Below are 26542 nucleotides of genomic sequence, written 5' to 3'. Positions count from 1 at the left end.
ACCGCGTCTGGCCTAGTTGAATTCTTTTTTTTTTTTTTTTTGAGACGGAGTCTCGCTCTGTCACCCAGGCTGGAGTGCTGTGGCCGGATCTCAGCTCACTGCAAGCTCCGCCTCCGGGTTCAGGCCATTCTCCTGTCTCAGCCTCCCGAGTAGCTGGGACTACAGGCGCCGCCACGTCGCCCGGCTAGTTTTTTGTAGTTTTTAGTAGAGACGGGGTTTCACCGTGTTAGCCAGGATGGTCTCGATCTCCTGACCTCGTGATCCGCCCGTCTCGGCCTCCCAAAGTGCTGGGATTACAGGCTTGAGCCACCGCGCCCGGCCTGAATTCTTAACTTTAAAAAAGATTTGCCGGGCGCGGTGGCTCAAGCCTGTAATCCCAGCACTTTGGGAGGCCGAGACAGGCGGATCACGAGGTCAGGAGATCGAGACCATCCTGGCTAACATGGTGAAACCCCGTCTCTACTAAAAAAATACAAAAAAAACTAGCTGGGCGAGGTGGTGGGCGCCTGTAGTCCCAGCTACTCGGGAGGCTGAGGCAGGAGAATGGCGTAAACTCGGGAGGCGGAGCTTGCAGTGAGCTGAGATCCGGCCACTGCACTCCAGCCCGGGTGACAGAGCGAGACTCCATCTCAAATAAAAAAAAAAAAAAAAAAGATTTATTGTACTTTATGGTATCATTTCTAAAAATAGACTTTATTTTTATTTATTTATTTATTTTTTCGGATGGAGTTTTGCTCTTGTTTCCCAGGCTGGAGCGCAATGGCCTGATCTCGGCCCACTGCAACCTCCGCCTCCCAGGTTCAAGTGATTCTCCTGCCTCAGCCTCCTGAGTAGCTGGGATTACAGGCGTCCACCACCATGCCTGGGCAATTTTTTGCATTTTTAGTGGAGATGGGGTTTCACCAGATTGGCCAGGTTGATCTCGAACTCTTGACCTCAGGTGTGCACCCATCTTGGTGTCTTCCAAAGTGCTGGGATTACAGGCATGAGCCACTGTACCCAGCCGACTTTATTTTTTAGAGCAGTTTTAGGCTAACAGCAAAACTGAACAGAAGGTGTAGCCATTTCCCATTTACTTTCTACCCTCACTGATGCACAGCCTCCCTCATTGTCAGCATCCCCCTGACCAGAGTGGTACATTTGTTAATAGTTGATAAACCCACACTGACACATTATTATCACCCAAAGTCCGTAGTTTACATTTGGGTTTACTCTTAGTGTTGTAATTCTCTGGGTTTGGACAAATGTATAATGACATGTTATCTACCAATATCACGCAGAGTAGAGTAGTATTACTGACCTAAAAATCCTTTTGTTTTGCACCATTTTTTAACCTCTTAGAACCTGAGCCAGCAGAAGAGTACACTGAGCAAAGTGAAGTTGAATCAACAGAGGTATGATTTTAATTTAATGCTGCCTTTACTTTGCTGCCTTTCAAACAAATGTCTCAAACATTTACTTTGCTTTGCAGTATGTAAATAGACAGTTCATGGCGGAAACACAGTTCACCAGTGGTGAAAAGGAGCAGGTAGATGAGTGGACAGTTGAAACGGTTGAGGTAAGAGTTCTCTGTATTGCAAGGTTGTTGTCTTTGTTTTCACTTAGTAATTTTTATTTCTACTGAGAACAAATTAAGATTGTTTTTTGCATTATTAGTACATTTATTACAATAACAAACTCATTACACCAGACTGTTACTTCGAAAAAATGAATGTTTATCCCTGTGGATATTTAATAGGATCACTGCTTTGCTGAACCAATGTAAAAAAAATTATTTTATGCAAAGTTATATGTGGGTTAATCTGTTACCATGATTTGTCTCTTACTGAAATTAGGTTGCTTTGTAAAAATCAGGGCTCCCACACTGATCTGTGTTTTGGGGTATCATCTTGTACTCCTTTACCCTAATGTTTGGTCACCAGGCTGTAGACTTCCTCTAGTGTTTTCTAATGCTGTCTCTCAACTGATACGATAATTTTTTTTGGGGTCCTCATGTCTAGTTCAGTGACTCTTCATATTACTCCTCTCTGACTGCCTCTGGACCATCCTATTCATTGTTACAACTTAATTTTATTGGAAAAGTTAGCTTTAAGTTACTTGTACTTGAGGCTCTCAGTGATGCCTTGTTATCTGTAAGATACAGTCCAAAAAACCTTACCAATGGGTCCTGGCCTTCCTTTTGATCCTCTTTTAGATGTCTTTCTTTACACCCCCAAAGTGCAGGAAAATGGCTGTAAGCTGAGGGTAATACGCTTTCCTTTTTTTTTTTTTTTTTGAGGCGGAGTCTCGCTCTGTCGCCCGGACTAGAGTGCAGTGGCCGGATCTCAGCTCACTGCAAGCTCCGCCTCCCGGGTTGACGCCATTCTCCTGCCTCAGCCTCCTGAGTAGCTGGGACTACAGGCGCCCGCCACCTCGCCTGGCTAGTTTTTGTATTTTTAGTAGAGACAGGGTTTCACCGTGTTAGCCAGGATGGTCTCCGATCTCCTGACCTCGTGATCCGCCCATCTCGGCCTCCCAAAGTGCTGGGATTACAGGCTTGAGCCACCGCGCCCGGCCTCTATGCTTTCCTTTTTTTAATATGTTATTCTTCTATCAAGACCATTCTCCTGGCTGGGCACGGTGGCTCATGCCTGTAATCCCAGTACTTTGTGGGGCTGAGGCAGGTGGATCACATGAGGCCAAGAGTTGGAGCCCAGCCTGTCCAACATGGTGTGAAACCCTGTCTCTACTAAAAATACAAAAATTAGCTGGGCGTGGTGGTGGGTGCCTGTAATCCCAGCTACTTGAGAGGCTGAGGCAGGAAAATTGCTTGAACCCGGGAGATAGAGGTTGCAGTGAGCCAAGATCCTGCCACTGCTCTCCAGCCTGGGCTACAGAGCTAGATTCCATCTCAAAAATAAAAATCAATCAATCAACCAACCTGAAATGCTACATAGTGGTCCTATGGAACTGAAACACTATAGAAGTGACGACATTTTTCAGAATGTTAAATTTGGCATAAATGTAGTCCATTTGGGTAACTGCATTAAAGCCTGTTCTGTTTATAGTATTAGATGGTATATGTAGTTTGGGGGACCCATCATGATGGTAGTGAGTGGAGCTTTTTTGCTCTCCTCTTGTTTCTCATCCTGTTTTTTCTACCTTAGGTGGTAAATTCACTCCAGCAGCAACCTCAGGCTGCATCCCCTTCAGTACCAGAGCCCCACTCTTTGACTCCAGTGGCTCAGGCAGATCCCCTTGTGAGAAGACAGCGAGTACAAGACCTTATGGCACAAATGCAGGGTCCCTATAATTTCATACAGGTATGTTCATTTTAGTCAAACACTGTAACAGAAACTTTAAGTGTTTATATTATTTGACTTTATTCTATCCTAACTTAACCTGTAGGATTCAATGCTGGATTTTGAAAACCAGACACTCGATCCTGCCATTGTATCTGCACAGCCTATGAATCCAACACAAAACATGGACATGCCCCAGCTGGTTTGCCCTCCAGGTTAGTAGTGGTACATTTTTATGTGAGAGAGAAGTATAAGGTCAGTACTTTTCAGGTTTTATAAAGTTTGTGAAAATTAATTTTATTTTAATGACTTTAATTTTGACTTAGGTCTTTTAATTTGATAAAAAGAATGTTATCGTTCCTATAATTTGAATTAAAAATGTAGTTCCATAATTGTTTATTTTTAAACTTTTTATTGGCATGTAGACATAGAAAAATATATGCAAGTTTAATGAGTTTTTATAAACTGAAAACACCTGCACCTAGATTAAGAAATGAAACATTACCAGTACCCCAGAAACCTGCGTTGTGTTTCCTTTCAATCACTAGTTATCCTCGCCCCTAGCGATAGCAATCACTTCCGTACTTGTAACTATAATAGACCAGTTTTGCCTGTTTTTGTAACTTTAACAAGTGAAATTTTGCTTGGCTTTTAAAATTTCCAAATTTAGGAGTAAGAATAATAGAGATGTCTTTCTTTAAATGCTTATAGCTTTCTAGGAGAATTTCTGGATTTTATTACCTTAAAAAAAATACACAGCAATGAAATGGGTAAGAGGCAAAGGGAAGAGAGAAACCACAAGATAGTTTCAGACTCTTTCTGGACTTACACCATTAGTTGAAGTAGTAGCACTAAATAGAGTTGGTGCCTTCCATTGGGTTAAGTGGACCTTCTCTGCAGGACTATTAGTGATTGTAAGTCATCCTGGTTTTTCCCAGAACACATCAGTGTTAGTTGCAGAAAAGTGGAACTAAATAAAATAACCTATTTAATGTTGCATGATCTTAAATATCATAAAAGAAGTTGCTGAGTAAAAGTATGTTTAATGACACTTAATTTGGTGTAAGGTAGTTAGGATTTTTCTGAAGTAAAGGGAGCTCATATCTCTTGCCACATTTCTACCAAGAGTTAGAAAACAGATCAAAGGTGATACCTACAAGAGAGCAATCATGGTTTTTAGTGTTCATTTTCTGAGCTCTACCAAAGGAAGATAATAAGTTGTTTTCTCAGCTGGGAAATTGTATGAAAGTCAGTATAGGTAGCACTGATAAAACCTGTTAGGCTATTTAGATATTTTTACATAATGCTGAGTCCAGTAGACTCTCCAGTGAAAATGGGTGCTTTCTCAATGACTAACCGAAGATCGTCGTTTTGATTATCTGTTTAATCATTGTTGGGAGGGGAGGTGGGAGAGTGATGGGAATTGTTAAGAAGATGCATGCTGAGTTGAATATAGGCTCTTGAAAAGTGTATATTATTTATTTAGAGACGGAGTCTCACTCTGTCACCAGGCTGGAATGCAGTGGCGTATTCTTGGCTTGGCTTACTGCAACCCCCGCCTCCTGGGTTCAAGCGATTTTCCTGCCTCAGCCTTCCAAGTAGCTGGAAGTACAGGTGCCTTGCTAATTTTTGTGTTTTAGTAGGGACAGGGTTTCACCATGTTGGCCAGGATGGTCTCAAACTCTTGACCTCGTGATCCACCCGCCTTGACCTCCCAAAGTGCTGGGATTACAAGTGTGAGCCACTGTGCCTGGCCAAAAAGTACATATTTAAAATTTTCTTTATCTCTAGAAACATTTGAAATTAATTGAAAGTTGGTTAAGATACATTGAGCTGGGTATGGTAGCTCATGCCTGTAATCTCAGTGCTTTGGGAGGCTGAAGAGGAAGGATCACTTGAGCCCAGGAGTTTGAGACCAGCCTGGGCAACATAGACCTTGCCTCTACAAAAATTAAAAATTAGCCAAATAAAAAAGTTAGGTTGGCAGGGTGTCATGCACCTGTAGTCCCAGCTACTCAAGAAGCCAAGGTGGGAGGATTTCTTGTGCCCAGAGTTTGAGACTACAGTTAGCTATGATGGTGCCACTGCACTCCAGCCTGGGCAACACAGTGAGACCCTGTTTTAGAAGAAACAAAAGATAAAAATGGAATACTGTCTGTCTGAGGTCTGGAGTATGAATAATGCTGCTTTATTGTACAGCTTTAAAAGTTTTTCTCATGGCACTGATTATTTGTTAGTGCATTCTATTACAACATTTTACTTTACTCTTGGAAAAAACAAGATGAAACCAATTGTGAAAGTAAACTATTAAATAATTATCACTGCCAGTAAACCAAAATGCTCACTTGAAAGCTAAAATTTTATTTGCATTTCCCAATTTATTTTCATGATTGCTAAAAAGTTTATTTATGGTTTACCTTTAATTGCCTTTAATTTACCTTTAATTGCCGGGCATGGTGGTTCATCCCTGTAATCCCAGCACTTTGGGAGGCTGAGGTGGGCAGATTGCTTGAGCCTAGGAGTTTGAGACCAGCCTGGGCAACATGGTGAAACCCTGTCTCTACTAAAAATACAAAAATTATCCGAGTGTGGTGGCACACACCTATAGTCACAGCTACTTGGGAGGCTGAGGTGGGAGGATCACTTGAGCCCGAGAGGCAGAGGTTACAGTGAGCTGAGATCACATCACTGTACTCTAGCCTGGGTGACAGAGCGAGATCCTGTCCCCCCCCCGCCAAAAAAAGCCTTTAATAGCGAAATAAAAGGTATTTAGACGCGTCTCTCTAAAAATTTAATTTTGTATGACAGAAATATTTTGGTCACCTTTGCAGTTCATTCTGAATCTAGACTTGCTCAGCCTAGTCAAGTTCCTGTACAACCAGAAGCTACACAGGTAAGAGTGATAAAACTATTTTCTTCAGGGCCAGGTGAAGTGGCTCATGCCTATAATCCTAGTACTTCAGGAGGCTGAGATGGGAGGATCACTTGAGGTCAGGAGTTCAAGACCAGTCTGGGCAGTGTAGCGAGACACCATCTCTATTTTTAAAAAATAATTTAAAAATATTTTTTCACTTTTGTTTTAATTGGTTCCTTGGTTTCTTTCTTAGCTTATGAAAGAAGGTATGAATTTCATCAGTGTCCAAGTCTTCTGTTGGAATTCAACAAATTTATTGTTGTGGATAGCTGTCAGCCTTTATTTTTATGTTTAGGTTCATTTTTCCTCTTGATGACGTTTTAAGTTTTTCTTAAGTCTTGCATTTTAAATAATGTATTATAATGAAATAAGCTTTTTTTATTTAGAACTGAGAATTTCAGAAGACACAGTTTAGACATAATTCTAAAATTTAATGCAGATTTCTCCATCTTAGAAGTACTTGTAGAGGGTCTTTATAACGAGACTTGGGTTTATTTAACGTCAAGCTTCAAAAATGTATATGTTTTTTGCAATTTTTAGGTTTTATATTATACAGATTTAAAAAGATGACAGTATTAATTTCTCCCTTCTTTAGCAGTTGTATCTGTTTCTTAGCCTTTCTTAGCCTTATGTGTCTTACAGATAACTTGTTTTTTTAACAGTCAATTTTGTAAGCAGGAAAAAGCTTTTATTTCTTTACTTATGTCTAGGTTCCTTTGGTATCATCCACAAGTGAGGGGTACACAGCATCTCAGCCCTTGTACCAGCCTTCTCATGCTACAGAGCAACGACCACAGAAGGAACCAATTGATCAGATTCAGGCAAGTTCTTTTACCAGGCCACATACATTTGATGAGGCACTTACTCATGAATTGGACAGAGGTACATTACTATTAATAACATTCTTCTTCTTTTTGGACCTACTTTGCTTTCATGAAATATTTGAGTTTGTTAATACACATAAGTTTGAGATTAATTTACCACTTTAGTACATCTATTCACTTTTTGTTTGGCTAAGTTTAGTTTATCTCTAAAGTGCATCTATTCACTTTGTGTTTAGGCAACGATCTCTTTAAATACAGACCAGACTACAGCATCATCATCCCTTCCTGCTGCGTCTCAGCCTCAAGTATTTCAGGCTGGGACGAGCAAACCTTTACATAGCAGTGGAATCAATGTAAATGCAGCTCCATTCCAATCCATGCAAACGGTAAGCAAATTAACATTAATTGCCTAGTGTGTAATGTGAATCATGGTAGATTTTCTTTTCTTTTTTAAAGGTCTTCATTTAACTGTGCTTGAGTCTGCATCTTTTGTAACCGTAGGGTATATTTAATTGAACATAAACTGATTATTCCAGAGATTAACTGATATTAATGGATATTCTAGAGATAAATTTTAGCCTTATGAATGATGTGCCTGCATCATCTTAATTTGTAGTTTTACCCTTTTGATTTGGTTAACCAAAAGTTTAAACATTCAGAGAAATAGACTAATATAACATCCACATAATCATTACCTAGATTTGTTGCCCTGTTTGCTTAATCTTTTATTTTACTGAAGTATTTTTAAATTTCAGATGTTATGCTTTACCTTGATTCTTGAGCAAGCACCTTTAGAGAATTTCTAGAAAATAATAATAATCCTGTAATCTGTGGGGTTCAGCTAAATCAGTGCTCAGGGGAGAGTTCATAAGATTAAATATTAAAATATTTAACTTTTGATTAAAATGTCAATAAAAATGAAAAAAACATTCAACCCTGTTAAAGTTCATAGAATAAATTTCTGTAAGTGATACTGCATCAGGAGATTGTCTTATTTATTTATTTATTTTTTGAGACAAAGTCTTGCTGTGTCACCCAGGCTGGAGTGTAGTGGCGTGATCTCACCTCACTGCAATATCTACCTCCTGGGTTCAAGCGATACTCATGCCTCAGCCTCTGGAATAGCTGGCACTACAGGCATAAGCCACCGTGCCCAGCTAATTTTTGTATTTTTAGTAGAGATGGGGTTTCACCATGTTGGTCAGGCTGGTCTTGAACTTTTGGCTTCAGATGATCTGCCTGCCTCAGCCTCCCAAAGTGCTGGGATTACAGGTGTGAGCCACTGTGCCCAGCCAGAGTTTGTCTTTTAAAAGGATTTCTCATATATGTAAAAGCGTTTCCAAGGCTGCTGATTGTATGTCTTTTTATTTTTTTTAATTCCCTTCTTCCATTTCACAGCATGTTATCATACTCCCCTTTAAGTACTATACAATATATATGTCTTTTTCCATATTGAAGCACTTGGAGGGATTTGTGTGTATGTGTGTGATGTTTTTGTGTTTGAGACTTCTGTGATGTCTTTATTTATGTCTGAGGTAAAACCACCATTGAGTTTGGCCATGTTATAAAGCAGAGAATAAAAGGATGAACTAATCATTTACTTTATTTACTAACAGGTGTTCAATATGAATGCCCCAGTTCCTCCTGTTAATGAACCAGAAACTTTAAAACAGCAAAATCAGTACCAGGCCAGTTATAACCAGAGCTTTTCTAGTCAGCCTCACCAAGTAGAACAAACAGAGCTTCAGCAAGAACAGCTTCAAACAGGTACGAAATCCAGTGTCACCTCATTGGCTCCTTGCTTTCCAGCACAGTTATTGACAGTGTTAGGACAGTTTAGACTTCAGAGTGGTGGTGTTCAAGAGTTTCTGTTTTAGTAGTAGACCATATAAATTTTTCATGTCAGATCATGAGTTAAATTGAGTCTGTACTTTGATATGTGAATTATGTGCAAGTTTTGGAGGCTTTATACCCATTTTCCTTTTGTCACTGAACTTACATAATATCCCTGTTGCATTGTATAATTTATATGGAATTAAATTTGTTACTTGAATTACCATAAACTATACTTTTTTTTTTTTTTTTTTTTGAGATGGGGTCTCACTCTGTCACCCAGGCTGGAGTGCAGTGCTGTGATCTCGACTCACTGCAACCTCTGACTCCTGGGCACAAGCAATCCTCCCTACCTCAGCCTCCCAAGTAGCTTGGGAATACACGCATGTGCCACCACGCCCAGCTAATTTTTTGTATTTTTGGTAGAGTTGGGGTTTCACCATGTTGCCCAGGCTTGCCTCAAACTTCTGAGCTCACGTGATCTGCCCACCTCGGCCTCCCAAAGTGCTGGAATTAAAGGCGTGAGCCATTGCACCTGGTGATAAACTGTACTTTTAATTGTTAATTGACTGAAGGCTTTTAGCATGATATCTGGCATTGAGTCAGTTAGACAAAGTTAAGAAAAAACTCATGGTGGCTGCATTTCGTGGACTGGGTTGAAACATAATCTATTTTGTCAAGTAAGGTCATAATTTGGCTAGTTACCGTACCTGTCACAACAGTAATGAAGATAGAGACATTTATTTGAGACAGGTTCTCACTTTGTTGCCCAGGCTGGAGTGCAGTGATGCCAGCATAACTCACTGCAGCCTCAAACTCCTTCTCCCTCAGCCTCCTGAGTAGTTGGGACTACAGGTGCTTACCACCACGCCTGGCTAATTTTATTTATTTATTTATTTGTAGAGACAGGGTCTCCAGGAGCTTACTATGATGCCAGGCTGGTCTCCAATTCCTGGCCTCGAGCAAACGTACTGCCTCTATCTCCCAGAGTGGTGGGATTATGGGCATGAACTACCTTGTCTAGCTTGATAGAGATACTTTAGATTTTTTTTTATTTTCTTAATTTTTTTTTAAAAAAATGGGGTCTCTGTTGACCAGGCTGGAGTGCCGTGGTGTAATCATGTACTAGACCCTTTAACTCTGGGGCTCAAGTGATCTTCCTGTCTCAGCCCCACAAGTAGCTGGGACTGCAGGGTTTTCTCAAACTCAGGGCCTCCAGCAGTCCTCCCACCTCTACCTTTCAACGCATTAGGATTATAGGCATAAGCCACCATGCCCAGCCAGATGGTTTTAAGTCTTCTTAGGTCTTTTAATGTCTTCTTTAGGTCTTTGGTTCTTTAATTCCTTGGAATTTAATTGGAATCCCACAACAAACCAGCATTCAGAGGAGTTAATACTTTGATTTTGTCAGCCCGATTTTGAAAAGTTGTATAATTTTCTATATTCAGTTTCTTGGTAAACTTGGATCAGCATTAGATTTTTCAGTAGTAAATTCTTACATGTCCTGTAGTATTCAGTATCTCTAATATGAAGCTCGAATCTTCCATATTCTGATAGAAGTTACCAGTTATACTACGCTCAGCTTCTGAATGATAAAAACTAGTGGTGCGATCACCATGGCTCACTGTAACCTCTGCCTCCGGGTTCAAGGGATCCTTCTACCTCAGTCTCCCCAAGTAGCTGGTACCACAGGCATGTGCCACCATGCTTGGCTAAATTTTTATTATTTTTATTTTTTTGTATTTTTGTATTTTTGTATTCTTGGTAGAAACAGGGTTTCACCATATTGTCCAGGCTGGTCTTGAACTCCTGGTCTGGGCTCAAGTGATCTGCCTGCCTCGGCCTTCCAAAGTGCTAGGATTACACTCACACCAGTCACACATGCAGCAAGTTCTCTTTTAATCTCAGGGCCTTCATACTTCCTTTCCAAGTTCTTGCCGAAAACTTTCTCCCACTGAGAAGTACATGGATTGCTTTTCTATTTTTTTTTTTTTAAAAGTTCATTTATTTATTTTTAATTGAGAAATAGAAACTATATATATGTGTATTTATCACATACGGCATAATGTGTTGAAATGTGTGTACATTGTGGGCAGGCTTCATGGCTGGCACCTGTAATCCCAGCTACATTTGAGGCTGAGGTGGGAGGATTGCTTGAGGCCAGGTGTTCATGATGAAATAACATGTATACATTGTGGGCCGTTGTCCAGTGCAATGACACGATCTTGGCTCACTGCAACCTCTGCGTCTCGGGTTCAATCGCTTGGGTTCAAGCAATTCTCCTGCCTCGGCCTCCTGCCTCAAGCCTCAGGTGATCCACCCGCTTCGGCCTTCCAAAGTGCTGGGATTACAGGCGTGAGCCACCATGCCTGGCCTGATATTTGTTGAACAAATCATTTCAGTATGTCCCATCATTCTAGAAATTGTGTTTTAATTTGAATTAGTGTCTAATCAGGAACAACATGACAAAAGAATCTTTGGCTTTTTAAAATGGCCTACACATTTATACTTTACCAAAATTTAAGTAGGAATGTGGGTATTTTAAAATAAAATGAAGACTGGGTGTGGTGGCTCACGCCAGTAATCCCAGCTCTTTGGGAGGCCCGCTTAAGACCAGGAGTTTGAGACCAACCTGGGCAACATAGTGAGAGCCCCACCTCTATAAAGTAAATACAGAAATTAGCAGGGTGAGGTGGTGAATGCCTGTAGTCGGAGCTCCTCAGGAGGCTGAGGCTGGAGGATCACTTGAGCCCAGGAGTTCAAGGTTGCAGTGAGCCATGATTATTTGACTGAACTCCAACAGCAACACTGGGTGAGAGAGCTAGACCTTGTCTTAAAAGTAAAAATTAAATAAAGATCACACTTAAGTTGTTGCTGTGAGTTGCTTCCTTTCTTTCTTTCCTTTTTTGAGACACAGTCTGGCTCTTGTCTCCCAGACTGGAGTGCAGTGGTACCATCTCGACTCACTACAACCTCTGCCTTCCAGGCTTAAGCCATCTTCCCACCTCAGCCTCCCAAGTAGCTGGGACCACAGGCATGCACCACCATGCCTAGCTAAGTTTTTGTATTTTTGTTGTTGTTGAGATGGGGTCTCACTGTTGCCCAGCTGGTCTCAAAATCCTGAGCTCAAGCAGTCTGCTCACCTTGGTCTCCCAAAGTGCTGGCATTACCAGCGTGAGCCACTGTACTCAGCCTTGCTATGAATTTCTTACAGTGAGATTTGATCAAGATTACAAGCTGTTATTGATAAAAAGTGATTCTAAAATTCAGTTCTTTTGGATACATTGTACATGGATACAAATTAACCACTTTAATGGCAAATGTTATGTGTATTTGTCATTCACTTATAATTTTTAATTTTGGGAATGTAATAAAAGGCAATCTATATAAAAAGATGACACTGATGTAGTTGGTTTATTAAGTAATTCAAGAGGAGCCATGGCTCTCTCTTTTCCTTAGGTATTCCCTAGTGCTTTCATCGTAAAATAGGATTCTAACAACTATTAATGTATTTGGAGTTTCTTAAGGATGTAAAAATAGGTCAAGTAAAGATTTTCAAGAGTCATACAGCTGCTTTTCTCTCTGCCCCAAAAGAGGAGATTTGGGTTGGCCAGCACCTTTGACCCTTGTTGTTAGTGTGTGGGCTTTCCTTTGCTCTGTTGCCTTTCTCACCTCCCAGAGGTACTTTTAGCACCCTATTTTTTTCTCCTCTTTGAATTATATACATTGTTCAGTAGTATTTAATTTTTGAAAATTTCTAGATTCTAGAACTCTCTCCATTGTGGATAGAGCTTGTATATATGTTAGTGTGTATGTTCTAGAACCTTAGCCTCAAGTGGGTTGAGTGCCAATGTGAGTACCATGTGATTGTTTTCTAAATTGGCTATACTTGCCATTTTACATACTTTGAAATGGAATTTGGCATTAAGGGCTATAAATCGAAGGCCTTTGCTGATCAGTTAAACTATGTAATTGATGACATATTCTACCATATAGCTGCTTAAATATGAGAGAGTGGTTTTGTATGTTTTACTAAGTACCAAAGGATATTTAAAAGAAGAAGAAAATTTCTACCACTAAGGAGCTTTATAATGAAAATAAGTAATTACATGGTACAAAATATGGTAATGTACTAAGAGTAAATCTTTTGAGTTATTTTGGGTCTCTTGTGCTAAAAAGTAGATGCCTTTCAGAAGATGTTAATATAGCCTTTCAAATAATTTGTTTGGAAGGATCAGTCATGCACCCTGCTTTCAAAGGTTTGGAATTGTGGTTGGAGAATTTTACCCCCATTAGCTTAGTCTAAGGGTAGGAGAAAGGTAAGAGACTTTATTCATGTTTAGTTTTCCTTATCATTGTATGCAAATTTATTTAAGGATTAAACTTCAAGGAGACTGTATAAGACACAAACTAGAAAGTGCATGGGAGAACAAAAGGTAATGAGCTGTGTATATATATACCCTTTTCTTTCTTTTTTAAATTATAGTGGTTGGCACTTACCATGGTTCCCCGGACCAGTCCCATCAAGTGACTGGTAACCACCAGCAGCCTCCTCAGCAGAACACTGGATTTCCACGTAGCAATCAGCCCTATTACAATAGTCGTGGTGTGTCTCGTGGAGGCTCCCGTGGTGCTAGAGGCTTGATGAATGGATACCGGGGCCCTGCCAATGGATTCAGAGGTAAAGAAAAATTAAAAAGGGAAGTTCTAATGACCTTTTACTAGTTCAAATTAGTTTTTGATTTGTAAAATATTATCACACAGTTTTTGGGAAGGATGTATCTGTATTAGCCTCTTATGTACAATTTAAACTAAATGTATATTTTGATATAATTGGTATAATTTGTGTATTTGGTATAATTTGTTATTTAAATAACAAATCATGGAATTTTTGTTCATTTGGTTATGTCAAATTAATGTCTACCACTATCTCCTGGAGGATAAGTATTTTCCACATTACCAAAACTTATGGGGATTGTTTATTATGTTTGTATAGATGTGTGTTTACATGCATAGATGGGTTAAAAGTTTATCTTCTGAGGGGCCGTTAGTACTTATAGAAATTTATAAACAGATTGGATCAAGATAGGAAATTGGAAATTAATTTGATTAGCCTGACTTACAATTTTCTAGTTCTTCCCATCTTCATTAATAAGAGTAAAAATTCCTTGTGAAGATAAGAAAATTATTTCTTTTCTTGTCCTAAATTTTAGGAGGATATGATGGTTACCGCCCTTCATTCTCTAACACTCCAAACAGTGGTTATACACAGTCTCAGTTCAGTGCTCCCCGGGATTACTCTGGCTATCAACGGGTAGGTAAAGCAGTTCTAAAGTGTAAACCTGAACTAAGTATACCAATGAAAGTTACTTAATGTATTTGCTTAATGAACCTAAGTAACTAATTTGGCATTAACTTTGTGGTGTCCAAGACACTTTGTTGAAACAAAAGCTTTTAGCACTTGTAACATAAGTACTCCTTTAGTAAAGCTTGTTAAAGACAGTGATTTCCAAGAGCAGAGAAATATATTTCACTGAATGTTCTTGAGAATAGAAGTTCAACAATTACAGAATAAGGTGTAGCCGTGATATACTGAAGTGTCTAAAAAATTAAGGAAGAATTCTGTATTGAGTGTTAGACTGAAAGAATAGATGGGTAAGAATTTTTTAAAAAGTACCTTTTCAATACTAACTAGCTTGTCTTTTAGGATGGATATCAGCAGAATTTCAAGCGAGGCTCTGGGCAGAGTGGACCACGGGGAGCCCCACGAGGTAATATTTTGTGGTGGTGATCCTAGCTCCTAAGTGGAGCTTCTGTTCTGGCCTTGGAAGAGCTGTTCATAGTCTGCATGTTAGGAATACATTTATCCTTTCCAGACTTGTTGCTAGGGATTAAATGAAATGCTCTGTTTCTAAAACTTAATCTTGGACCCAAATTTTAATTTTTGAATGACTTTCCCTGTTACTATATAAACTGTCTTGAAAACTAGAACATATTCTCTTCCTCAGAAAAAGTGTTTTTCCAACTGAAAATTATTTTTCAGGTCCTAAAACCTGCTAAATGTTTTTAGGAAGTACTTACTGAAACATTTTTGTAAGACATTTTTGGAATGAGATTGAACATTTATATAAATTTATTATTCCTCTTTCATTTTTTGGAAACATGCCTATTATATTTTAAGGCCAGACACCCTTTAATGGCCGGATAAGCCATAGTTAACATTTAGAGAACCATTTAGAAGTAATAGAACTAATGGAATTTGCAATGCCTTTTGGACCTCTATTAGTGATATAAATATCAAGTTATTTCTGACTTTTAAACAAAACTCCCAAATTCCTAACTTATTGAACTATACTTAAAAAAAATTACAGGTTTGGAGAGTTTTTGGTTTTTCTTTTACTATGGGAAAACTACTTCCCATTCTGGCAGGAAGTTAACCTATTTAACAGTTAGAGCTAGCATTTCATGTAGTCTGAAATTCTAAATGGTTCTCTGATTTGAGGGAGGTTAAACATCAAATAGGTTTCCTCTATTGGCCATAACATGTATAAAATGTGTGTTAAGGAGGAATTACAAAGTACTTTGATTTGAATGCTAGTAGAAACTGGCCAGGAAAAAGGTACATTTTTCTAAAAATTAATGGATCACTTGGGAATTACTGACTTGACTAGAAATATCAAAAGATATTTGCATGTGAATGTGGGTTATGTTCTTCTTTCCCACCTTGTAGCATATTCGATGAAAGTTGAGTTCAAACTGATAGCTAAAAATCTGTTTTAACAGCATGCGAAAAGTTACTTTATCTGTTAAAAGTCATTATACAATTTTGAATGTTATGTAGTTTCTTTTTAACAGTTTAGGTAATAAGGTCTGTTTTCATTCTGGTGCTTTTATTAATTTTGATAGTATGATGTTACTTACTACTGAAATGTAAGCTAGAGTGTACACTAGAATGTAAGCTCCATGAGAGCAGGTACCTTGTCTGTCTTCTCTGCTGTATCTATTCCCAACGCTTGATGACGGTGCCTGGCACATAGTAGGCACTCAATAAATACTTGTTGAATGAATGAATGAATGAGTACTGGTGGAATACTCCATTAGCTCTACTCTTCTTTTAGCTAAGAGAACATGAGCAAATTTGCGCATGACAACTTCCAGGACAGGGGAAACTTGAACACTGAAGAATTGACCTCTTAAGCCTAATAATGTGGTGACAGGATGCCCACATGCTTCTTGACTTCAGATGAAAATCTGCTTGAAGGCAAAACAAATAATATTTGAAAGAAAAATCAAATGCCATTTTTGTCTTCTAGGTCGTGGAGGGCCCCCAAGACCCAACAGAGGGATGCCGCAAATGAACACTCAGCAAGTGAATTAATCTGATTCACAGGATTATGTTTAATCGCCAAAAACACACTGGCCAGTGTACCATAATATGTTACCAGAAGAGTTATTATCTATTTGTTCTCCCTTTCAGGAAACTTATTGTAAAGGGACTGTTTTCATCCCATAAAGACAGGACTACAATTGTCAGCTTTCTATTACCTGGATATGGAAGGAAACTATTTTTACTCTGCATGTTCTGTCCTAAGCGTCATCTTGAACCTTGCACATGATACTCAGATTCCTCACCCTTGCTTAGGAGTAAAACAATATACTTTACAGGGTGATGATAATCTCCATAGTTATTTGAAGTGGCTTGATAAAGGCAAGATTGACTTTTTCGACATTGGATAAAATCTACAAATCAGCCCTTGAGTTACTCAATGGTAACTGACAAACTAAAATATTTCCCTAGAAAGGAAGATGAAAGGAGTGGAGTGTGGTTTGGCAGAAAAACTGCATTTCACAGCTTTTCCAGTTAAATTGGAGCACTGAACGTTCAGATGCATACCAAATTATGCATGGGTCCTAATCACACCTATAAGGCTGGCTACCAGCTTTGACACAGCACTGTTCATCTGGCCAAACAACTGTGGTTAAAAACACATGTAAAATGCTTTTTAACAGCTGATACTGTATAAGACAAAGCCAAGATGCAAAATTAGGCTTTGATTGGCACTTTTTGAAAAATATGCAACAGATATGGGATGTAATCTGGATGGCCGCTTCTGTACTTAATGTGAAATATTTAGATACCTTTTTGAACACTTAACAGTTTTTTTGAGACAATGACTTCTGTAAGGATTGGTACTATCATTCCTTATGACATGTACATTGTCTGTCACTAATCCTTGGATTTTGCTGTATTGTCACCTAAATTGGTACAGGTACTGATGAAATCTCTAGTGGATAATCATAACACTCTTGGTCACAGGTTTTTCCTTCAGCTTGAAAGCTTTTTTTTAAAAGGAAAAGATACCAAATGCCTGCTGCTACCACCCTTTTCAATTGCTATCTTTTGAAAGGCACCAGTATGTGTTTTAGATTGATTTCCCTGTTTTAGGGAAATCACAGACGGTAGTTTCAGTTCTGATGGTATAAGCAAAACAAATAAAACATGTTTATAAAAGTTGTATCTTGAAACACTGGTGTTCAACAGCTAGCAGCTTATGTGATTCACCCCCATACCACGTTAGTGTCACAAATTTTATGGTTATCTCCAGCAACATTTCTCTAGTACTTGCACTTATTATCTTTTGTCTAATTTAACCTTACCTGAATTCTCCTTTTCTCCTGGAGGCATTTATATTCAAAGTGATAATTCCTTCCCTTAGATGCATAGGGAGAGTCTCTAAATTTGATGGAAATGGACACTTGAGTAGTGACTTAGCCTTATGTACTCTGTTGGAATTTATGCTAGCAGTTTGAGCACTAGTTCTGTGTGCCTATGAACTTAATGCTGCTTATTGTCTCATTCTGACTTCATGGAGAATTAAGCCCACCTTTAAGCAAAGGCTACTAAGTTAATGGTGTTTTCTGTGCAGAAATTAAATTTTATTTTCAGCATTTAGCCCAGGAATTTTTCCAGTAGGTGCTCAGCTATTTAAAAACAAAACTATTCTCAAACATTCATCATTAGACAACTGGAGTTTTTTGCTGGTTTTGTAACCTACCAAAATGGATAGGCTGTTGAACATTCCACATTCAAAAGTTTTGTAGGGTGGTGGGAAATGGGGGATCTTCAATGTTTATTTTAAAATAAAATAAAATAAGTTCTTGACTTTTCTCATGTGTGGTTGTGGTACATCATATTGGAAGGGTTAACCTGTTACTTTGGCAAATGAGTATTTTTTTGCTAGCACCTCCCCTTGCGTGCTTTAAATGACATCTGCCTGGGATGTACCACAACCATATGTTATCTGTATGTTAGGGGAATGGATAAAATATTTGTGGTTTACTGGGTAATCCCTAGATGATGTATGCTTGCAATCCTATATAAAACTAAATTTGCTATCTGTGTAGAAAATAATTTCATGATATTTACAATCAGGATTGAAGTTCTTCACACAGTGACCTCTATGAATCAGTTTCAGAGAAGGGATGGGGAAGAAATGCCTTCTAGGTTTTGAACTTCTATGCATTAGTGCAGATGTTGTGAATGTGTAAAGGTGTTCATAGTTTGACTATTCTATGTATGTTTTTTCAAAGAATTGTTTCTTTTTTTAAACTATAATTTTTCTTTTTTTGGTTATTTTACCATCACAGTTTAAATGTATATCTTTTATGTCTACTCAGACCATATTTTTAAAGGGGTGCCTCATTATGGGGTAGAAAACCTTTCAATAAGTCTCATTAAGATCTGAATCTTGGTTCTAAGTATTCTGTATAATATGTGATTGCTTGTCTTAGCTGCAGAAGGCCTTTTGTTTGGTCAAATGCATATTTTAGCAGAGTTTCAAGGAAACGATTGTCACACGTGTCACTGTAGCCTCTTGGTGTAGCCAAGCTCACATATAAAATACTTTTGTATATGCACAATATAAATCATCTCATGTGGATATGAAACTTTTTTTTTAAAACTTAAAAAGGTAGAATGTCATTGATTACCTTGATTAGGGCAGTTTTATTTCCAGATCCTAATAATTCCTAAAAAATACAGAAAAGTTTTTTTCAATCATTGTACCTTGATACTAAATATCCTTTAAATATTTCTAATCAGTTAGCTTCTACAGTTCTTTTGTCTCCTTTTATATGCAACTCTTATGTGGGAGACTTTTCCACTTAAAGGAGACAAAGAACGTGTGCTTATTCTCAGAAGGTTGATTAACTGAGGTGATCAGTTAACAGCTAGTTGAGCAGTCAGCTTCCTAAGTGTTTTAGGACATTTGTTCATTATACTTTCAGTAATATAACTAGAGGAAATGGAATGCAGGTAAGTGCCGAATTCAAACCCTTCATTTCATCTTTAAGCTCGGAATCTGCATTCCACTTGAGTTCCTGTTAAGCATTCTAAGTTTTAATTGATTGTAAGTTAGATTTCACAGAATCAGTATTGCCCTTCATCTTGTCCTTTTTATGGAGTTAATGGGGAGGAAAACCCCTCAGGAAAATGAAAGTAAATTGTTAAGGCTCATACCTTTTTCCATTTTGAATTCTACAAAAGTACTGGAAAAGACTAGTGAATGTTTAAAATTACATTAGATTAAGTTCTATGAAAGCCTGGTTTTCTCACTGTCCTTGAACGAAGTCTGCTTAAGTTGTTAAAAAGCATCCAGCAAAAGCTGTAAGTGAAGAATTGCTACTGGTGCGAGGAGAGGAAAAGGTTTATATAAGAAATCTGATAGCCTCATCTTCTAATACACTTCTCAGCCTCTACTACTAATATCCTACTTTAACAAGCTGTTCTGAAGCCTAATCCAGTTAGTGAACAGTACGGCTGTTTTGAATATAGGCAGTGGAAGATCAGTTTGTTCCTGATCATCTAGCAAAGGCATTCGTGTATTATTGCTCATTTGGAAATACCAACTTTGAAGTACTGTGTTTAATAGGCAGACACACTGTACTAAGCCACTGAACTAAGGCTTTATTCAGCAAATTAGGGTATCCTTTGCCCAGCATCATGCCAAGCACTAGGCATTTAGTGGTAACAAAAATCACTGTGGTTTCTGCTTTCATTGAACTGTCTAATCAAAGACACTGATACGACACCAAAGTGTAGCAAATGCCATGTTGGAGCAATGTGGTAGATACTAAAGCCATGACAGAGAGTGTATACCCTAGTTAAAATGATCAGGGGAGACAACTGAAAGGGGTAATTGAGCTAGATTTGAAGGGTAAGGGGTAGTAGACTAGTCAAAAGAAAGGGAGAGAAGAACATATCTAAACGTCTGATCACCAGTGACTGAAAGTACCAGGATCAAGTGGAAAGAGAAAGGACTAGCAGAGTTACAGGTTAGAGAAACAGGTAAAGACTACTGTGGACAGCGTAATAGTTGCATTTCATGTTTTGTCTCTTTAAGAACAGCTGCAAAATGTTTTCTCTTAAAAACAGTTGCAAACTATTGAAGGTTTTAAAGCTGTGTGTTGGGCCAGGTGTGGTGGCTCTTGCCTGAAATCCCAGCACTTCGGGAGTCTGAGGCAGGGGGATCATGAGGTCAGGAGTTTGAGACCAGCCTGGCCAATATGGTGAAACCCCGTCTCTACTAAAAATACTGAAACTAGCCGGGCGTGGTGGCATGCGCCTGTAGTCCCAGCTATTCGGGAGGCTGAGGCAGAAGAATCGCTTGAACCGGGTAAGTTGCAGTGAGCAGAGATGGCGCCACTGCACTCCAGCCTGGGCGACAGAGCGAGACTTCGTCTCAAAAAAAAAAAAAAAAAACCAAAAAACAAAATTGTTGTTTGGGGTGGGGGTGGTGGCTCACTTAATAACGTTGCCATTTAAATAACATTCAATGCAATGCTGAGAACATACGGACCAAGAGATGGTACGGAGGCTTGTTGGAGTGGTCCATGTGAGAAATAATGGATTCCAACTTAAGGTGGAGATGGGGTGGTGGTGGTGAATGGATTCTGTAGATACCCTATCTCACTGGTCACTACTCGGTATCCTTTGCTGATTTCTCCAGGCCTTGGATGTCAGACTCTCAGTATTCCAAATCAACTCCTTGATTACCCAACACCAGTTGATCAGAGCAAATGTTTTGGGTGCCATCTTCAATTTACTTTTATACCCTGTATCTAATTCTTAAAAGTGAGTTCACGTAGTTTAACTTGAATATCCAGTTATCTAATACTTTCAACCACTGCCACGACTACCATCCTAGCACAGGTGACAATAGCTTATAATTGTTCTCCCGTTTTTTACCGTTGCCTTCCTGTGGTTTAGTTTTTTGCCTAATAGCCTTTTAAGAGGGCAAAGCACATTTTCTCATTTCCCAGTCCCCCACAAACTCCAGTGGTTTCTCATCATGACTAGAATTCTAAATCTGGTCCTTCACTTGCCCACTGCTTTGGCCACAGACTGCCAGGACTTCTTCCCCATCTTGGAGCTTTTGTATGTACATCTTTGGCATGGGGGAGCATTTCACTCAGATACTGTCAGGGCTTATTCTTTCTAAATTTCAGGTCCTTGTTTCATCCAGTGTCACCCCGTCAGAGGCCTTCCGTGTTCGCTTCTAAAATAGTGCCCTTAGTCACTTCACTCACTGGATGCTTTTGCTTAATAGCATTTAAAACAACCTAGAATTAACCACGAGGGGTAGTAACATATTGGTCACTATCCCTTGTGAGCAGAATAGTGCATGGGCATATTGACATTTTGCTGAATGAACTAAAAAAAAATTTCATGATGAATGTTGGATTAAATGGGTGCTGCTGCTGATATTAAAATTGGAAGTGTCTATCTGGGGAAGGGGTTTGGATTCAGACATCTGCGGTATCCAGGAGGAAACATCAAGCAGTTGATAATGCTTTTTGAAGTTCAGCCATCTGCCCCAAAGTCAAGAATGCAACACACTATGTATAGGTTGTCCTTGTAGTCATGTTCTTGGAGTTTACTGGAAGCCCAGGGGGAGTAATTTCATTTGACGACCATATACAGGCCTAATGGGAGCCTCCAAAGTACAGAGGCAGCAGTCATGGGTAGATTACAGGATTCCCATCTGTAAGATTAGAACTGTGGGGGTGGAGGGACAAGCGAGACCAATAAAATAGCTCTAGTCGGCCGAGTTTCCTCAACTTCCGGGGATCGGTTAAATTGAGCACAGACAGCTGGATCCGTCGCGTCTCGCGTACCCAGGCTGACGCTGAAAACCCTGGGCCTACGTGGGCAGGCCCTGGGGGTGCGGACATCTATTTTGCCCTTCTCAGCCAAGGTATCTTAGTTCGGATATGAAGAGAGTGAAGAGGCAAACCGCACCCAATACCCCAGCTACCGCGAGCAGTGAGACTAAAATGCGCAACCGCAGTGGACATCTAGGCCCCAGCTCCGCCTCTGGTGGCTTACGTCATTACTCAGCGACAGCCTTGAGGAAGGTCCCTTCTCGCTCGCCATCGCTGCGACTTTAATGCGCTTGCGCACGTGCTGTGTACCAGTGCCTGAGAGGGGTGCGTGCCGCGGAGCCAGGCCAAGTCCGAGACCGGGTCACCAGGCATCCGCTAGGGGCAGTCAGCTGTGCCTTCTCTTTCGGAGTTGTTGCGTGCTCCCACGTGCTTCTGCTTCTCCACTGGCTGGGATCCGCCGGGCTCGGGACGCAGGTACCCAACGCGGGAGGGCCGGGTATGGATGCCAAGATCGGTGTCTGTGTTCTTCCTGGCCCGAGAGGGGACCAGCCTCAGGATGAAGGCTCTGCATCCAGACGGATACCTGGCCTACGCCGACTGTCCTCCACCCCTCTTTTGGGGCGCTCCTAGATAACAGAATCACCTCTCCAATACGCAGCCGCTCTCGGCGCGTGCTTCTCGAGCATCCTCGGGGATTGCGTGGCTTGATACTCACCCTCTAAGTGCCTGTAACTGGGGAGTCGGGTTGAATGGGTGGGTGACAACACTTGCTTTCCGTAGAGCTTGCCCGCAGTGCCTGGTGGCAGCTCTAACCTTTAAACTTAGGTAATCTGATTCCAGATCCTTCCACGTTCTTAAATCCTTCACTGTGCACATTCCTTTATACTCTTTATTCAGCAGTCACATTCAGGACTTGGTTTTGTTTGCCAGTGCACCTAAAGTGGTGCCTGCCACCTAGATGTTATGTGTAGATAGATAAATGAATGAGTGAGTGAAAAATAATCACCTCCAAGGCCTTCCCCATCCAGGCCTTCCATGACAGCTTCAGCCTGTAGTAATCTCAGCGCTTCCTTCATCTGACCCCTCACTATAGCTGTTTTTTTTTACATCTAATTTTACTTATTATTTTGTTCCTCATCTCATTCATTTAAATACCTTCTTCAAGAAGAATGCAGGCTTGAAGTCAAGGGCCTTGTGGTACTACTTCTGGGGCTCCCACAGTAGCTAGAGCAAGAGGCAGCCCCCATTAATTAGTTGTTGATTGATTTTTGCGGGCTCTTTATGTGGCCGGCAACACAGGGTTTACAAGTTGAGAAGATTGGTGAACTGGGAAGAGCTCAGGTTTTGGAGTCGGGAAGACTTGAGGGTAAATTCTGTCTCTGTCGTTTTTCTGCCTCGGGGTATTTGAATTCTTTATACTTTCTCCTTTACTTATAAATTGAGGTCCTTGACTTAGTGTTTTATAGTAAGACATATGCTAAAATCTGTGTTTGGATTGAAAGGTTAGAAGGGACAGTTAAAGTGTGGTATGGTTCAGTAAATAAGCTTTATGTTTATAATGCAGTAGGTACCGGAATTTCTAAGTAGCATGTCACTTTTACATCTAAGTAGCATGTTACTTTTACAGTGATATTTCTGACGTTTTTATTGTGATGATGCAATATTTTACTGTAGGTAATCACAGAACTTTTTTTTTTTTTTTTTTTTTTGAGACAGAGTCTCGCTCTGTCGCCTAGGTTGGAGTGCAATGGCACATGATCTCGGCTCACTGCAACTTCCGCCTCCCGGTTTCAAGTGATTCTCTTGCCTCAGCCTCTCCTGCAGCTCCACCACCACTCCCGGCTAAGTTTTGTATTTTTGGTAGAGATGGGGTTTCGCCATGTTGGCCAGGCTGGTCTCGAATTCCCGGGTGATCCACCCGCCTCTGCCTTTCAAAGTGCTGGGCTTACAGGCGTGAACCACCACACCCGGCGAGAACTTCCGCGAGAACTTTTGAGGTCTGTCTGTACAAAGGCTTCCGTATAGTTTTCCCTAAAATGAGGAAACATTTTGGACGCACACATGGAATTATTCATTGATAGTTATTGATTTCCCTGACTTTATTAGTAACACGTGAATTTTTTAAGACTCCACAAAAACAAAAGAACAAAATAAAAGTCCCACCATCCAGAAGTAGCTACTTTATACTTTGATACTTCCTTCCAGTCTTTTTTTCCCCTCTGTTATGTGTATGCATCAGAAATGTTATCATACTTTATTCTGTCATGATTCTGTCATAAACACCTATATCCATATCCTTAGTTATTAAAAATGCTTGGCTGAGTGTGTTGGCTCATGCCTGTAATCCCAGCACTTTGGGAGGCTGAGGTGGGCGGACTGGGTGGTCAAGAGATCGAGACCATCCTGGCCAACGTGTGCCTGTAGTCGCAGCTACTCGGGAGGCTGAGGCAGGAGGATTGGTTGAACCCAGGAGGCAGAGGTAGCAGGAAGCCAAGATCATGCCACTGCACTCCAGCCTGGCGACAGAGTGAGACTCCGTCTCAAAAACAAACAAAATGCTTTGGATATTTGGATATACCCTATGTATTTTAGTCATTCTCCTACTTTTTTGAATATACAAGTTTCTGATTTTTAAAAAGACTTTAATAGAGGTGAATTACAGGCTTCCCAGGCTGAGGGAAGGTTTTCTCACCTCCCAAGCCAAAGGTTTCCTGAGTTTAAAACTAGAGACTGATGTCTTCCTTATGGAGCTCTTAGAGGGTTAAGTAAGACAATATTTATAGATATGCCTAGCACAGTCCCTGGCCCCACAAGAGGCAGCCAGCTAATGTTTCTTAGACAGTCTAGTGCACATGGCCAGTTGTATTTCTTTCTCTTTTAGTAATAATTTTTCACCATGCATCGGAAAAAGGTGGATAACCGAATCCGGATTCTCATTGAGAATGGGGTAGCTGAGCGGCAAAGATCTCTCTTTGTTGTAGTCGGAGATCGAGGAAAAGATCAGGTATGAACTGGTAAATGTTTCCTGAATTACTTTTTCTCTTGTCCAAAAGACTCAGCGTGTTTAAGCACTCTGGTGTTTCAGGACATAATGGCATTAAGATCTCTTTGGCTGGTAAGATGCCTAGTGGGAACCTTTATTTCCTGGAAGTGGTGAATTCTCTGTATTTAGATTGATTAGCAGACAAGCTAATACCTTTTGAAGCCTGGGGTGGTGGGTTGACCACAAGGTTAACTGTATGTGACCTGGCTTCTAGTCCAAACCTGGTCATTGCTCGCCTAGGGACCTTGGGCACTTCCCTTCCCTGGCCCTCAATTTAGTTTCCACATCTGTCAAATGAGGTCTTAAGCCTGGCAGTCTCTAAAGTCTCTTTTGTGCCTGAAATTCTGTGACTTTTTTGTTTGGCAGGTGGTAATACTTCATCACATGTTATCCAAAGCAACTGTGAAGGCTCGGCCTTCAGTGCTGTGGTGTTATAAGAAAGAGCTGGGGTTTAGCAGGTAAGCTGGGCTCTTCATGTGTTTTATCCAACTTACGATTCCTGCTCATTAGTTAAATGCCAGGAAATGATTCCTTGACATATTTTTTGTGGGTCTTTAGTGGAGGTGCTATCTCTGAGGACAAATGGAGCTGATATCCTTTCTTCATTCCTGAAAATAAGTTTCAAATCATTTTCATGCTTTTTAAGTCACAAATCCAATACCTTCCCTTCTGCATATGGTTTTCCTTCCTGCTTTTCTAGGCCGATTAAGCCCATCTCATTGCAAGTTCCTTCAAACTGTCTTTCCTACCTCAAATTTATTCCACCTTTTCACTATCTCTTTTTTTCTCCCCTTCTTTCATGGAGGGGGATATGCCTCATCCTATGTCCAAGGAAAATCCCTTTATGTACCCTGTGTCTCCTCCCTCACCTCTTTCAGGACCTTATTGTCTTTCCTCTACTGGTCACCCCATATCCTTTGGAAACTTTCTCCTTCCTGTAAACATGCTCAGATCTTTCTGTTATCAAAAGCTGATTACTTACATACCCAGATTTCTCTCTCAGGTTAGCATTTCTTCCCATTTTTATTGCCATATACCTTAAAACAGAAATCTTTTGCATTTAGTAGCACTTTTGCAGTCTGGTTTCTGCTTCTATAATTGTGATCAAATTGTGCCGTTAGACATCCCCAGCAGATTGATGCCTAATGCGTCAACTTTTCTCTCTCTTTCTCCTCCTTTTCAGAGCTCTGCCTCTTCTTCTACCAGTTCACTGTTGTATTTGACGGTAGGCTATTTGAAGCTGTGGTAGTCAAGACTTTTAGTCACAGATAACAAACTTTCAACACAAATACAATTTGGCACAAAGGGATTTCATTGAGGTATATGGGATATTTTCTGGAATCCAAGGGGATAAGATTTCAACCCTGCTCACGGGTGATCTAGAACCAGAGTGCTAATGTTCCCAGCTCAATTTGTCATCTCGGCATATCTGCTCTATGCAGACCAGCTTTCTCACTGCAGACCAGCTTTCTGTTTTCTGTTG

At 40.1% G+C, this 26542-nt stretch overlaps 2 protein-coding genes across 2 annotated transcripts in view; both read left to right on the top strand.

Annotated features, from left to right (window-relative positions):
• The window catches only part of CAPRIN1 (cell cycle associated protein 1), a 50841-nt gene extending 32242 nt beyond the window's left edge, over positions 1-18599 (top strand). The window contains exons 8-19 of the mRNA XM_010358360.2: positions 1342-1394; positions 1472-1558; positions 3147-3302; positions 3388-3496; positions 6113-6174; positions 6906-7016; positions 7256-7405; positions 8636-8786; positions 13339-13533; positions 14066-14166; positions 14560-14623; positions 16166-18599. Of these exons, the coding sequence (XP_010356662.2) occupies positions 1342-1394; positions 1472-1558; positions 3147-3302; positions 3388-3496; positions 6113-6174; positions 6906-7016; positions 7256-7405; positions 8636-8786; positions 13339-13533; positions 14066-14166; positions 14560-14623; positions 16166-16230 (1304 nt within the window). The 3' untranslated portion in view covers positions 16231-18599. The remainder of the gene's footprint in view (positions 1-1341; positions 1395-1471; positions 1559-3146; positions 3303-3387; positions 3497-6112; positions 6175-6905; positions 7017-7255; positions 7406-8635; positions 8787-13338; positions 13534-14065; positions 14167-14559; positions 14624-16165) is intronic.
• Positions 18600-22080: 3481 nt separating this feature from the next.
• Positions 22081-26542, top strand: part of NAT10 (N-acetyltransferase 10) — a 42381-nt gene continuing 37919 nt past the window's right edge. Inside the window, exons 1-3 of the mRNA XM_010358361.2 lie at positions 22081-22490; positions 24898-25020; positions 25426-25517. Coding sequence (XP_010356663.2) covers positions 24913-25020; positions 25426-25517 — 200 coding nt within the window. The 5' untranslated portion in view covers positions 22081-22490; positions 24898-24912. The remainder of the gene's footprint in view (positions 22491-24897; positions 25021-25425; positions 25518-26542) is intronic.

This window comes from Rhinopithecus roxellana, chromosome 15, assembly GCF_007565055.1.
Source record: "Rhinopithecus roxellana isolate Shanxi Qingling chromosome 15, ASM756505v1, whole genome shotgun sequence".
Lineage (NCBI taxonomy): Eukaryota > Metazoa > Chordata > Mammalia > Primates > Cercopithecidae > Rhinopithecus > Rhinopithecus roxellana.
Note: the sequence above shows the minus strand (reverse complement) of the source record. Positions and strands in the feature narration are given on the sequence as shown.